The 15,848-nt window shown below is 44.9% G+C and overlaps 1 protein-coding gene across 1 annotated transcript in view; it reads left to right on the forward strand.

The window, feature by feature from the left end:
* The window catches only part of TRIO (trio Rho guanine nucleotide exchange factor), a 218,637-nt gene that overhangs the window by 109,856 nt on the left and 92,933 nt on the right, over positions 1 to 15,848 (forward strand). Inside the window, exon 32 of the mRNA XM_056854855.1 lies at positions 2,356 to 2,455. Within this exon, the coding sequence (XP_056710833.1) occupies positions 2,356 to 2,455 (100 nt within the window). The remainder of the gene's footprint in view (positions 1 to 2,355; positions 2,456 to 15,848) is intronic.

Genomic DNA, 15,848 nt, shown 5'->3' on the forward strand with positions numbered 1-15,848 from the left:
AAGAGGCAGGGATTTAAATGCTTCCTGCTTCCTCTGAGCTCTTTCTGAGCAGAAGAAAGGCTTTTTAAAACAGAGGCTTGGATTTTCCCCCTCTTTCAGATTGCTGTTTTTTTTTTCCCTGTTCTTAAAATGCTTTTTTATGCAGCAATTGGGTTTTGGAGGGGATTTTCTCTCACAGTAAACTCTACAAAGTAAGCCAATTACAAAGCATCATTTAAAGGGGCGGGGTCTTGATTTGAGCTAGGACACTGCTGGTGCATAGATTCTCAACAGGAAAGTGTGGGTCCAGCGAGCAACAAACCTCAGGTAAAACTCCCATGCATAAAGGACCAATGTGACCCAGTTGTTTTCTTTATGATACTGCCCGTCTGGGTAAACGGTAAAGGTCCCCTGTGCAAGCACCAGGTCATTCCTGACCCATGGGGTGACGTCACAGCCCGACGTTTACTAGGCAGACTTTGTTTACGGGGTGGTTTGCTAGTGCCTTCCCCAGTCATCTCCCCTTTACCCCCAGCAAGCTGGGTACTCATTGTACCGACCTCGGAAGTTTGGAAGGCTGAGTCAACCTCGAGCCGGTTACCTGAAACCAGCTTCTGTCAGGATCGAACTCAGGTCGTGAGCAGAGCTTGGACTGTAGTACTTCAGCTTACCACTCTGATTGTCTGGGACCCAATACTAAATTGAAACATCTCCAAACCCATGATTTTCAACACGTAGTGTTTCCCCCCTCCCTGGCATTTTGTTTTCTAAAGGTACTGCCTTTGGCAGTGCAAGATTTGGTAAGCATCAGATTTCCTTCTAAGTTTCCTAGCCTGTAATAAAATACTCCTGTTTGCTTGACCTCCTCCAGCAAATTTCATGATTCCAGACAGCTAAATTTCTAAGGATCCTGTGATTACCCATCGCTGGCATTTCAATATGTGCCAGTTTGAAATATCTCTTGAGGGTGACACAACTTGAATGGTGAATTTGCCCGACCTCTGGATATTCTGTATGTGGCTGCGGTTGATGTCCAGAAATGACAGGCATGAGTAAGGAATTTCATACACTGCCCTGGGAATAGGCAGACAAATATTGAAGGCACATTTTAAAAGGCTGGATACAGGCTAGACGTGCCTGTCACCCCCCGGGAGGCACCGAATTGAGGGGAGGGGAGCACCCGTTCACCTTAAATAAGATAAATAAGGGGAGGGGTGGAAGACGGCCTGCTTCAGCCTCCAAAGGCAAAGAGATAAAGGCAATCTCTCAAAACAACCTACTCAAAAAGTGCAGCAGCATAAAAGGGGAAAAGTTACCCACTAACAATGAAAAATATATAACAAAATGTAGTTTGAAGAAATACATTGGATTTTCCTGTTCCTAATAGATACATTTCTTTTATGCAATTGTACATGTTTTTTTGCTCTGACCTGGATGGCCCAGGCTAGCTTGGCCTCATCAGATCTCGGAAGCTAAGCCCCACCTACCTCACAGGGTGTCTGTTGTGGGGAGGGGAAGGGAAGGTGATAGTTAGCCAGTTTGATCCTTAAGTGGTAGAGAAAGTCGGCATATAAAAACCAACTCCTCCTCCTCCTCCTCTTCTTCTTTTTCTTCTTAGCAGAGTCAGCCCTGTTCAGTACTTGGATGGGAGACCATCAAGGAAGTCCAGGGTTGCTACACAGAGGCAGGCAATGGCAAACCACCTCTGAATGTCTCTTGCCTTGAAAACCCTACTGGGTTGCCATGAGTCAGCTGAGACTTGACGGCACTTTACACGTACACACATGTTTTTCTATGTAACTGGATATGTTTTTCAAAACTGGATTTTAAAAATATATTTTTCATTGGTAATAGGTAGGCTTCCCCCCTCCCCCTTTTGTCCTGCTGCACTTTTTGGTAGGTGGCTTAAAGCTCTAATAAATTGTACTGTTTGGGATATGTAAGGTATGACCCCTGAAACCAAGACCCTCTTCCTTCTGTTACATTCTTTAGGTTCAAGGCTACATGAACCGCCCCCTCCTTACCTTGCCCCAAACCTCCAAGAGTCTGCTGAAATTTACAGCTTGAAGAGCAGGAAGCTGTGCACCTTAGCCCCACCAGCTTCGTTGTCTTTCACACTATGGGGGACAGGGGAGGGACACTTTTTAATTGTTTTTCTCTCCCGTTCCCCCAAAGATCCCTTGCAGAAGGCCTCCAGCCCCTAATATTAACCACCATTAAGTTTAAAGTATAACTACTTAAATGGAGGTATAAAGACAAGCCCGGTTTTGTTCCCTTAAGAGCCATTCCATGTGAACCATCTGCTCTTGTACAGGCAGCAGTGCCTTTTCCATGGAGAATAGTGTTTTTCTACCTCGCGACTCTTTGTGTTTGCAGAGATGGAGAAGACTTGGATAGCCAAGGAGATGGCAGTAGTCAGCCTGATACGATATCGATTGCATCACGGACCTCCCAGAATACCCTAGACAGTGATAAGGTAGGACATAATTTTTTTTAAAAGAGAAACAGGGCTTATTTCTTTTCCTAGACTTCGTCACCTAGCTGTTACTGTTACAGCTACATATATGGGATCCATGCATGTATTCCTACTAGCTGGTTAAAACGTGTCACACGAGAGCCTAGAAACTGGGACTTAACTTGAGTTTTATTTTATTTGTGACCTCCACTCTTTCTCTAAGAAGCTTAGAACGTCTTGCATGCGGTTCCAAAGCAGTCTCCCATCGAGTCCCAGTTCAGGGCCTGTGTCTCAGTCTACATTTTCTACACACTCTGCCTTTTCCCCTGAGCGGCGTGTTGAGATTTTGGCGAGGCAGACGGAGAGGGTTTAAAGCAAGAGGCTTTTGCCCTTTGCAAGACAACCCCCCACCCCTAGTCAGGGCAAGAAGAGGCCAAGCGAAGGAGTCAGGGACACTGGGGGCTCCCAGTGAGTTCGAATGCCTGCTTACGGAGGGGGGAGGACTTCCAGGTGACCTTCGAGAGGAACGTTTGAGGGAGGTTTGTGACTTTCTAGGTCTCTCTGGGGCAGCTCACTCTAAGATGGCAACTCAGAGCCGCTTTGCCTTGCTGCGGTGTGTCATGTACTATCTGAATAATGGAGCAGCTGTAAGAGAATTGGGGGGGAGGCTGTCTACATGACTGAAACGGAAAGACCAGGTTGCGGGGCTGAAGACTGCGGCCAAGGAGGCAGCACCGCAGAAGCAGAACCCGGAGAAAGTTAAAACTACTTGAGGCTGAGTTTCAGGGAAAGAAAAGAAATAGGGTGGAGACGAAGCTACCAATAGCAGTGGGATCAATCCAGAGGAAAGATTTCATGAAATGTGGGCAGATTGCCTTTCTTTTTTTCCTTTTTCAAGCTCCCATGACCCAAAGGTCTTGAGCAGTAAATGGGGAGCCTTTATTTCTTTAAGGAAAATACAGTGGAGAGATACTTGGCCACCACAAACATTGTTCTTGGATCTCTATCCACCAGCAAAAAGGGGACTATTTTACCTTTTGTGACGGTGGCAGGAAATTTGATTAAAATGGGGGTAATCCATTGATCGTGATAAGAATTGTATTGGGGACATTCCAACATCGTATGAGATAGGGTGTCAACTCTCTTCAGGTCACATGGACAAAGTCTATCTGAATAAGGCAAGTTATTGTATCTTCCACGTAACACCGCCGAAGGAGCTGCATTCAAACAAGCGAGCATAAAAGCCCTGTGGTAACAAGGGACTGTTAGGTTGCTAAAATAAACTGGGGTTTGCAGAGATGGAAGGACACCCAAAAATTGGGTAGAGCATACTCTCCAAGCATGCATTATAGAGCTGGAATAATCTAATTTTTTTAAATATAATTATTGATGGTTAATATAGATTCTCTTTTCCCCAAACTTAAAAAGGTATCCTTAGATAGGCCCAGGTATGATAATTTCTTATCAATTTCTTGCATTTAGCAGGAGCAGAACTGGTCTTATGTGGGCACATTGGCAATCCTGAGCCAAAGAGAGAGGCTGAGCTTTAGCAGCCGGGCCTCTCAGATTGATAATGGACTCAGAAAAGGATACGGTGAGGCATGGATCATAGGTGCTGTCATCAAGGCAATTCTTCCTGGACTCAGTTTCAGGAGTTATTTGGAGGGGGAAAGCAAGGCACATCTTGAGATCCTGTTTTCAGGGGAAAGACGCAGCGGAGTGGTACTCTGAGTTGTCAAAAGCAGTACTGGAATCCCAGAAGTCACACCAAAGATTTCCTTGTCAGAATGCCAGAGTCCTCTTTGCCTCCCAAGCAGCAATTTCCAACAGCACCGCGGTACAAATCCTGCTGCAGCAGTGCTGCTGTGGTTTTTCAAAAATATGGTTTTCAAATTCTGTGCCTCGATGATGACTTAATCACGTGGGAAAAACAATTATCAACATTCTGGCCACAGACCTGGTCTTGCCATGTATGCATCACTATGAGGACTTTGCCCAGTGCCTGTGGTTTCTCTGAGAAATATATTGCATCAGATAATTCAAAAGCACACGCCTGTCAGATAACTGCAGTTGGGTTGGTCTTAACTGTTAGCCAGTTTGGCATTTTGCAGGGCAGTATAGAAGGTGACGCCGTGGTTTTGGTACTCCATTTCCATCCTTTTTAATTCAGCTGATGTCAGGGCCAGTAGATGGCGGTGTAGGAGGATAAATGCAGCAAAAGGTGCTGTTTTCAGACTCACGCCGGTTGTTCTGTGAGTCTTCACGGGTGTTGGATACAGCTCTGACCCCAGAGAGTAATGTAACAAAAGATGCTGGTGGCGGGGGGGGGGGTATATTTTTGAATGGTTTATTTGTTTAATTACTGAGCACTATTCAGATTTCTTTACATAACCATAATTTCAGAAGTGTCAGCCCCATCCAGACTCCCTCATTTTAGGTTTAGTGGTCTTGAAAGCAACAGCAGATTGCTTCGGTCTGCCTAAGTGAGTGGAGGGCAGTGGTCAGCCACGTGAGAGCGAGAACAATCTCTGCTTGGGGGCAGGTTACTGTCACGGTGATAACGAGGTATAGAGTGAAGCCTAACGTGTATTTATTTATTTCATTTATACCCAGCCTTTCTCCCCAGTGGGGACCCAGGGCAGCCCATATTATCCTCCTCTCCTCCATTTTATCCTCACAACAACCCTGTGCACTAGATCAGGCTGAGGACACCATGGTAAAGTGGAGATTCAAACCTGTGTCTCCCAGATCCTAGCCTGACCCTGTAATCCAGGGGTGTCAAACTCAATTGTTACGAAGGCTGGATATGACATAAATGCGACTTGGTCAGGCCGGGCCATGCCTCGCCAGCCCTGATCAAGAGTGGGGGGGGGGGGTTGGTGCCTTGGCTTGCTCGTGGGCCAGATAAGAGCTCTCAAGGGGTCGGATCCAGCCCGTGGGCCTTACCTTTGACACCCCTGCTCTAACCGCTACACGACTCTGGCAAAATGTTTGGATATTTTTATAACCATTTTGTTTTGCTGTTTAACAGAAAGGCAATGACCAGTTAGCCAGTTGATTCCGGGCAGATAACCTTTTCTTCCAGACACGGGGCTTGTCAGACCAAGCGGGAGCTTCTTAATGGCTCTCAGTTGCATGCTAGTGGGCAGGCGGGGAACACTTTGGTTGTAGACAAGTACAAAGTGGATTCCTTAATGAAGAAGGTATTCCATGCTTCTAATGCTGACAAGAAAGGAAATGACTAATAAGACTCTCAGCAGATTGTACAGCACATTTGGTATGTAGCAAAGTCTTCTTATCCGTTGCCAAATACGGACGACTTGATTCTTTTAGCAATCTGACACTTTCTGGCAAGGATGATCTCGCGCAAGGACGTTATGCCCAATTAGCATAGAAAAGGCCAGCATCAGTATTTGATATTAGAGCGGTATGAAGAAGAACTGGTGGAGGCACCATTAAGGATGGCTGAACAGTGCGGCCGCCAAAGGATATCTGCAAAATATTTTTCAGAAATCAACGGGCCGTATTAATATGTGGCTTAGGGTGAGAGTGCTAGAGCAAGAAAAGACCTTGTGTACCTTCTAGGAAAACAAATGCAAATTAATGGGGATAACATAAAAGTTCATCTTCGTTCTACTGTGCATTCTCACTTTGAGACTGCATGTGAATAGGCCTCCTGCGGAGTGTCCGATTGAGCAAACTGTCTACGAGACATTCTTATCAACACAAATGGAAACAATTTTCAATATGGGCTGAAATTTAAGGGAGTGTCGGCATCACTCTGCCTTTGGGGGAGGAAGAAGAAGAGAAAGAAGAAAAGTTGGTTTTTATATGCTGACTTTCTCTGCCACTTAAGGAAGAATCAAAATGGCTTACAATTCCCTTCTCCTCCCCACAGCAGACACCCTGGGAGGTAGGTGGGACTGAGAGAGCTGTGACTAGCCCAAGGTCACCCAAGCTGGCTTTGTGTGTAGGAGTGGGGAAACCAATCTGGTTCACCAGATTAGCCTCCGCCGCTCGTGTGGAGGAGTGGGGAATCAAACCCGGTTCTCCCAGATCAGAGTCCATCGCTCCAAACCACCGCTCTTAATAGCTACACCACACTGGCTCCATCTGCTGGACTATCTGCTGTCCCTCAAATGAAGAGGCCCAGCACTCTCCTCCGGCTGCCATTTTGGCTCAGTCCCCCCACCCCCAATATAGTGTAGTTTGAAGTTCTCCCACCAAATGTCCCATCAGTTCCTCAAAGGTCCATGTAATAGTCAGCCTCCCCAGTGGTCCCGCAGTGGTCTCGCTTGTTCATATTGTCACAGTTAGATGCTGAATCAGTTCAAACCCCTCTGGCCACCTGTCCTTTAGCATTGTTATCCACAGAAGTATTGAAGTGGTCTTTGCCATTCAGTGGTGATGCTCTTAGGCTCACCCCTTCCTAAGAAGAGAGATGTTATTTTATTCAGCTTAATCACCTACAGTAAGCAGGACACAACATTTTGAATTTAAACTAATTACTTTTTATTGTAAGCTTCAAACAGAATATGTGTTTGCTGTGTGAATATATTTATATATCAGTATATGTATATATCCCTGACCTGGATGCCCAGGCTAGCCTGATCTCGTCAGATCTCAGAAGCTAAGCAGGGTCAGCCCTGGTCAGTATTTGGATGGGAGACCACCAAGGAAGACCAGGGTTGCTGTGCAGAGGAAGGCAATGGCAAACCACCTCTGTTAGTCTCTTGCCTTGAAAAACCCCAAGAAAAGGGGTCTCCATAAGTCGGCTGCGACTTGACGGCACTTTACACACACACATACGTTTATATCAGTATAAGTCTTGAATATAATACAACAAATTACAAGCAAGCTCTATATAACGAGGTTTTAAAAATCTATGTATAAAACAGTTTAGAAGATCTGATCTGATTCAATTATCTATTATAGGAAAGTAAAGGTTTTACATACCAAGCCAGTGGATCTTCGAGACCCCTCAATCCCATACAAGAGACTAGAGAGTTCTGCTATCCCTGTGCCCCTCTACCTCTATTTATATGCATATCATATTAATTAAATAACGTGAGAGCAGCCGTTCAATTAATTCTGTTGCCTCAGTTAAGACTGCTCAGCCATAACTGTTCCATGAGAACTGCTCAGAGCTGAACAGTCAAAATAGTTACACTAGCTAATTCAATCAAATAATAGTATTGACAGTTTAATTTCATTATATTTCATTACATTGGTTAACTCTGTTAATAGTTTAACAACAGGTGTACATAACAGTTAATTCTGCTAGCTTAATCTAACTTTTAATATTATCATCTTTTATAACTATTATCTTACTGACAATTGACATAAGGTCTGCTATCTTAATATAACTTCTAAATAAACATAAAGTATTGCATAGCAAGGCACAAATCACAAACTAAGATTTGACAGCTCAGGCCATAAAGGCATTAATGCTGAGTATATCTAATCTCTGAAACTGAAGTTTAATTATAACATTATAAAGTCTTTTACACAGGCAGTTATAACTGTCAATATTGCTATTTTGAATCAGGAGGCTTGAGTCTGACCACAAATATATTTTTTCCTCTGTAACAATTTTAAACTGTTACGTGGCATCCTGCCACTTTGACTGAGTACAGAACTTCTGGCTGTCTTCCCAGAAGTGCCCTTTGCAGATAAAAGCAGCTTCTCTAACAAAGGTATTTCAAGCTTTTTCAGGCACGATATTGCCCTGAATATAATTCTGGGAGGTTTCCCAAAGCTTTCACTGCTACTTTTGCAATTAATAATTCTAAATGTGCAAGGTATTACTTTTTGAGCAGGTAAAGAAGGAAATATAGGCTCTCTGGTGTCTGAGCCCATAACAGTATGTTTTTTTGGTAGCTATCACACCAGCTACGTGGGTGAGTCAGCTGGCTGCCCTTTAAATTGACCCTACTTTCCTCAAAGTTTTTTTTTTTTTTTTGAGGAACAGGTGGTGCTCCAACAAATTCTGGAATTCCTTCCTGAAGTAGTGTCTAAATTTAATTTGTCTCGAGAAGTCATCCTGCCTGCATCCTTCTCTGACCCTTCAAATCGAGCTGAACGCACTCTGTGCACATTGGACCTAAGACATGCTTTAGTGTTTTAGAGGGTCATCACAGTCCTCGTCTAGGTGGATTGTCTCTGCAATAAAGCTTTGCTGCCATCAGGCCATTCTACCTTGTCCTCTTTGTAGCCATGCTCATTCGACCAGAGCACATGCTTCTTCTACTGCCCTCCTTAAAGAAGAAGAAGAGTTGGTTTTTATATGCTGACTTTCTCTATCACTTAAGGAAGAATCAAACCACCTTACAATCTCCTTCCCTTCCTCTCTCCACAACAGACACACATGAACACATGGTTGCCTTACACTGAACCAGACCCTTAGTCCATCAAAGTCAGTATTGTCTACTCAGACCGACAGCAGCTCTCCAGGGTCTCAGGCAGAGGTCTTTCACATCACCTACTTGCCTAGTCTTTTTAACTGGAGATGCTGGGGATTAAACCTGGGACCCTCTGCATGCTAAGCAGATGCTCTGTCACTGAGCCACAGCCCCTCCCCACCTTGTGAGATAGGTGGGGCTGAGAGAGTTCGGAGAGAACTGACTAGTCCAAGGTCACTCATCTGGCTTCATGTGGAGGAAACCAACCCAGCTCACCAGATTAGAGTCTGCCACTCATGTGGAGAAGTAGGGAATCAAACTCAGTTCTCCAGATTAGAGTCCACCGCTCTTAACCACTACACCATGCTGGCTTTCTAGGTGTTCCTCTTGAGGTATGTTGAGCTGCTGCATGGTCTTCAGTTGACACCTTCATTAAACTATATGCGTTGGATCTACAAGCATGGAGAGCGCTGGCGAGGCAGTTCTCTACTCCTTGTTCCAATAAGGTTTGATGGAGAGCTCCACCTCCTTGGGTGATTAGCTTGGTAAAATCCCAGTGTGGGATTGCACGGAAGAAAGAAGATGAAAACAGGGCTGCACTTACCTGTAACGGTTGTTCATCGAGTGGTCTTCGGTGCAGGTGCGCATCCCTCCCTCCTGACCTGCTGTGAACTCTGTTGTTTACCGTGACTTTGCTTACAGCTGCTCAGGCAGGATTGAGGAGATGGAGGTGCAAAGTGTGGGGTGATACTATCCATAATAAAGACGTGGTGATGCTGCTGCTGAGGTACATGCCTACCTTCCATAGCAAAGATGAGCTTTAGGTCAGATTCGGGACTGGAGAAAAACAACATTCCTTTACATCGTCTTCTCACCAAGCTTTGACCAGAAGTCTGCAGCATTATTATAAAGTGCATCTAATCAGGGATGATGTTTTAAGCAAGATTGGGACCAAACGAGTAGCAACAAGAACAGAGCCTCTTCGGTTTCTTGAACAAGTTAAGACCGACAGTCTCACAAGAAGTAATTTCAAATGTGGGAAAGTATCTTATCAGAGTACGGTCCAGAAACTCTGATGTGGACACATCTGATGAGCTGAGATTTATTTCATATACACAAATTACCAAATCCCTGGATATACTCCACCTACTTCAGACTCCAACAGAGAGCACATTCAATGGGCATTTCTAGTCACTTACCGTATATACTCGTGTATAAGCCGACCCTCGTATAAGCCGAGGTGCCTAATTTCACCCAAAAAATGGGGAAAAATTAGGCACCCGCGTATAAGCCGAGGGTCAGCTTATACAACGCCCCTGCCCCGGGTCGTCCTCCCGCTCGGGCCCTCCAGACCCTCCCCGACCCCAGCGCCACCCCCTCCCAGGCCCTCCAGACCCACCCCGACCCCAGCGCCACCCTGGGGGGGGCAGGGGGAAGAGCCCCTGAACCCCCTACTCACCAGGAGAGGCAGGAGGATGAGGCCCGCTGATAAGCTGGAGGCTGCGGCGGGGCCCTGCCTGCGCGCAGGAAGGCCCCGCTGGCCGCTCCCAGGCCACAGGGAAGGCGCGAGGGCCGGCGGTGGGGCCCTTCCTGCGCGCAGGAAGGCCTCGCTGGCCGCTCCCAGGCTGCAGGGAAGGCGCGCGGGCCGGTGGCGGTAAGTTCCCCCTCCCTCCCCCCCTACCATATTGACCCGCGTATAAGCTGGGTTGGGTTTTTTCAGCCCTTTTTTTGGGCTGAAAAACTTGGCTTATACGCGAGTATATACGGTACTCTCCTCTCTTCTAACAATTCAATACTGAACCCTGAGAACATCGGCTGGGAGGAGGTAGACCAGCATTTGATACCAGCAAAGTGTCTCAGACTCATCGAAGAACTACTGACATTGTATGGCTATAAAACCTGCAAATCTCTTGCATGCAGGGGTGAGAAGGCTGGACTTCTTCTCTTTTCTGCAATAGACAAAAGGAAGTTAAAAAGGTTGCATAGCAAATTACTTTTTGTATTAGGGCTGTAACCTTTGTTTTAGAATGAGAGTTTAACCAGTATGTTTGTAAGTATTATAAATATCAAACAAGCATTCTAATATTTTGTTTACAGTTATTTAAGGCATTAGAATAAATAATTTTCTGTGCTTTTGGGAGCTGTCACCATAACAATTCTCCTGCTACCAATTTTGTCCCAAAATTACAAACATTTGTCTGGACTTACCATTCCCCCCGCAAATATTACAAACTTTAAAAATACTTTGTTTTGTTATTACAACAAAAGGAATAATATATTTGGTTTTATCGACCCCAGAAATATACAGTTTGAAAGCAAAATGAGCATCCTACAAGAACATGAAAAAAGATCTTCCATCTTGCAAATGGTAGCTACAGGAAAAATGGCTGTCTTTACAACTGATATAATAGTGTATTTGGCTTTATCTACCTCAGAAACATTTATTTTGACACTAGGATGGAGCATCCTACATGAATTTTAAATATCGATATAACCATAGCTGCCATCTTTGAAAACGATGGTTTTAGGATAAAATCCCAAAATTGGAATTTTGGGAAACACCCAGTTGGAATTTTTGGGAAACACCCAAGAAAGTTTTAAAGCAGTGTTGCCCTGAAACACACACAAACAACAAAATTATCTGTACTTTTTCTTTTGTTTTTGCGGGGGTCTGATGTGGATTCAAGACTATGAAGATTACCATAGAGGTAAGGCAGGTTGATAAGGGAGTACTTAAATCAGTACTTAAGGTATGTTGGTCCCAAATCATTTAGGGTTCTAAAGGTCACCAGCACCTTGGATTCCTTAACCTGGACTGGATCACTCTTGACTCCAGAGATATTTCTCCTAAACCCTTTAGGGATCACTTAATTCTCCTGAGTGATTTCCCTCCCTGGTTTAGAGGTCTCTCTTTCCTTCAGAGCTGTTTCCCACTTTAAATACTAGGACTCAGTCCCCATGCCTAGAGATATTGTCCTCCTTAAGACCCAGTTGCTGACCCTATCTTGATCAGACAACTCAAACAGGGTTCCTTTGATTTAAACTCCTGAGAAGAAGAAGAGTTGGTTTTTATATGCCAACTTTCTCTACCACTTAAGAAAAATCAAACCGGCTTACAATCTCTTTCCCTTCCCCTCCTCACAACAGACACCCTCCGAGGCAGGTGAGGCTGAGAGAGCTCTAAGAGAACTGTGACTAGCCCAAGGTCACCCAGCTGGCTTCATGTGTAGGAGTGGGAAACCAACCCGGTTCACCAGATTAGCGTCTGCCACTCATATGGAGGAGCAGGGAATCAAACCCAGTTCTCCAGATCAGAGTCCACGGCTCCAAACCACTACACCAACCCTCTCCAGACAGCTCCCAGCTCTACCCAGCTGCTTCAAGGTCTGTCTGTGCTGAGCTGACTCTCCGCTCAATCTCTCTGTTCTAAACTTTTCCAGTTCCAACAGCCACTCCCAGAATTTCGCAGTTGACCGTCAGGTGGCTCTAAGGCCAGAATAAGCTCCCTGGAGTTTAGCAATTCTTCACAGGTACACTTACTAGTTCTTGTACAAACCCCAGTTTAAGCAACTCATGATTTATTGTGATGTTGGAATGCAGCCTAATTCTTTTTAGTACTATGGTACCAGAGGGTCCTGACCTGTCAGAGATGCAGATTTATGGATGATAGTTAAAAATGTGCCATTCGCCACATTTAATTAAGGCGTGTCTGATGGTAAAAGCCCTTCACGGCCTAGGACCCTCAGGTCTGTGAGACCGCCTCTCCCCCTATGCTCTACCATGACATCTTCGTTCATCCAAACAGTGTCTTCTGCAGGTCTCAACCTGCAAATAGGCAAAGTCAACAACAGCCCGCACACGTGCCTTCTCCTGTCGATTGTGTTGACTCACTCTGTGTAATCTGCTTTGAGTCCAAGTGAGAAAGATGGACTATAAATAATGTAAATAAATAAAACAACAGTACTCCCTCCCCCACAAAATGCGGAGGTGGCCGCTATCAAGTAGCTGGCAACTTTGCCTGTCACTGTCGTAATGATTTGTGTGACTTACCTTTCATAGCAGCTGCATGAACCGTTTTTGTGTGTGTTCTAATTTCACTAGATATTCTCTGAAGACCCTCAAAAGGATTCTCTCTTTTTCGCACCTAAAACCGTAAGCTAGCGCAATCATACAAAAAGCGACATTTGTGAAAATGTGAGTCAGTCACACCTCGGCTAGACCCAGTCCTTTGAAACATCGGAATTGTCTCTAACTCAACCATTCCTCCAGGATTATTGGGCTTCTTTGTGAACAAGGGCAGCTTTAACCCTTACCCAAGCTGAGAACACCAGGAGCTGACCACACCAATAAACATTCCCCACTCCTCACTTAAGCACAGTTAAAGGCAATATTAGCTAGCTTGAGTTAACAGTGGTGTCCATTAAATTAAGTGGGAACCCTGGTTAGCATTAACCACGGTTCATTTTGGTACCCACGTTTCTATTATGATAAAGAAGAAGAGTTGGTTTTTATATGCTGACTTTCTCTACCACTTAAGGAAGAATCAAACCAGCTTACAATCACCTTCCCTTCCCCTCTCCACAACAGCCAGCCTGTGAGGTAGGTGGGACTCTGAGAGAGCTCTAAAAGATCTGTGACTAGCCCAAGGTCACCCAGCTGGCTCATGTGGAGGAGTGGGGAAACCAACCTGGTTCATCAGATTAGCGTCTGCCGCTCATGTGCAGGAAGTGGGGAATCAAACCTTGTTCTCCAGGTCAGAGTCCACCTCTCCAAACCACTGCTCTTAACCACTTCACCACACTGGTGAGTCCCGACTTCAGGAAAGCTTCTAAACCATGCCGTACATCCACCTGATGAGCTAGCTTTGGTGACTGGTTTGCTAACAACGTTAATACCCATAATCAGCTGGTGAGAAGAGCAAGATTCAAGTCCAGCAGCACCTTGTATTTTCGGGCATTTTTAGGCATGTGCACAGTAAAATCCCCTCTCCCCCGCCCCGGTCAATGCAATGCTAGATATTTGGAGCCATCATAAGAAGACCTGCTCAGAAGTAAATCTCACTGAGTTCACTACTGCCAAGAAAACATTCAGAGGATTGATGTCACTGTATTCCCCCACCCCCAGTATACTGTTAGGAGATTATTCAGGCAACACAATTTATCATTTGTGTTTCCATTTCTCCAGTACCCTCCTCTCCTAAGACTGTACCGCCCTAAGGAGGCTTTAAACTGTCCTCATCGTTCCTTTCACAGTTATTGGGGCAGGGGGGGGGGGAGAACTTCACTCTTACCAGTTTCCAGAAAGGGAGAATGGAATAGGTTTTTCTTAACCTTTCCTCCAAGGCAAAGTACATATTTCTTCTCTCTCTCCCTCCCTAATTTTATCCACACTGCAAGCCTATGAAGTGGGTCAGGCTAAGACTGGCCATATGAAGAAAAAAAAAGTGTTTTCTTTAAAAAGGGAACTGTTTCTATGGGCGAAAATGCATGGTCGCTTTATCCTCCTTTAATCCCTGTTTCAGCCAGGATAAAACGCATGCGTTTCTCCTAATGTGCGTTCGATCCTGGCTAAAACAGGGGTAAAAGGAGGACAAAGCGACCATGCGTTTTCGCAGCTAGTGTCTCAAGCACTCAAGATAACCAGAATCTTTAAACATGAAATTCAGCTGCCCTAAAGCAGTGTTCAACTTTGGGGGCCATTGTCCCATAGTATTGTGGGAAAGTGTGATGTGGAAGAGACCTCCCACTGTGTCAGTTAAGAATGGATCCAGCCCCATGTTGAGTAAGAGTGGGCGCTGCAATGAGTCTGTTCGGATTTCAAGAATCTGAAGAGGGATGGGAAGAGTCACCCAAACCTAGAAATGATATCCTTTGGCCTCTTGCTCCTTTACTTGTCTGTCCACAGCTAACTAAGCAAAGTTCTCCTTCCATCTGTCATCCAAACTAAGCTTTTAGCCAAGTAATTGTGTTTCTAAATCAATTTGTGGAGGATTTCCACACTGATATGGTCCCCGCAGAAATGAGCATAGAATCTCAGAGGTGAAAAGAAGCACTATGTAACGCTCTTCAATAGAAGCCCTTTCATAAGTCTGTGTGTAATTTCCTTCTCCTTGGAAGGTGGGTAAGAAACACCTGCAAGTGATTTTTAAGGGATTAGTTTTCATAATGCCTCCTTCTCTCTCTCCCCCCCCCCAATTTCCTGACCATATCAAGTTGGCTGAATATCCTGGGAAACTGTAAATGGGTAATTTCTTTGGGTCAAGGAAACAGCATCAGATTCAGTCCCTATCTTTACCTAAATAATACCACATCTCTTAGGGGTTTTTGTTTATTATGTTACAAAAAAAGACCTATATACTTAGGCTGTTAGAAAACTCGGGCTGTTAGTAGTTTCCACATTGCAGTACAGTGTACAGGGGTGTTGCAGAACAGGGAGACTGACACCTTACAATTCTGAGAATGTGCATTTTAAGGCAAGTTTCTAGTTCACAAGGTTGCAGAAAAAAATTGTAACCCCTTTACAAGAGACATTTACGCTTCTCAGGCAGAGGTGTTTGCTTGAGATTCTTTTAACCATAGATGCCAGAGAACTGATACCTACAAAATGATCAGGGGACTAGAGCAACTGCCCTATGAGGAGCGGTTAAAACGCTTAGGGCTGTTTAGCTCGGAAAGAAGGCGGTTAAGGAGAGATATGATAGAGGTCTATAAAATTATGCATGGTTTGGAGAGAGTGGACAGGGAGAAGCTTTTCTCCCTCTCTCATAATACTAGAACGCGGGGTCATCTTCTGAAGCTGGAGGGTGAGAGACTCAAAACAAAAGGAAGTATTTCTTCACACATAGTTAAATGGTGGAACTCCCTGCTCCAGGATGTGGTGATGGCTGCCAACTTGGAAGACTTTAAGAGGGGAGTGGACATATTCATGGAGGAGAGGGGTATTCATGGCTGTTAGTTAGAATGGATACTAGTCATGCTGCATATCTATTCTCTCTAGTATCAGAGGAGCATGCC

Source organism: Euleptes europaea, chromosome 8 (assembly GCF_029931775.1).
Source record: "Euleptes europaea isolate rEulEur1 chromosome 8, rEulEur1.hap1, whole genome shotgun sequence".
Taxonomy (NCBI): Eukaryota; Metazoa; Chordata; class Lepidosauria; order Squamata; family Sphaerodactylidae; genus Euleptes; species Euleptes europaea.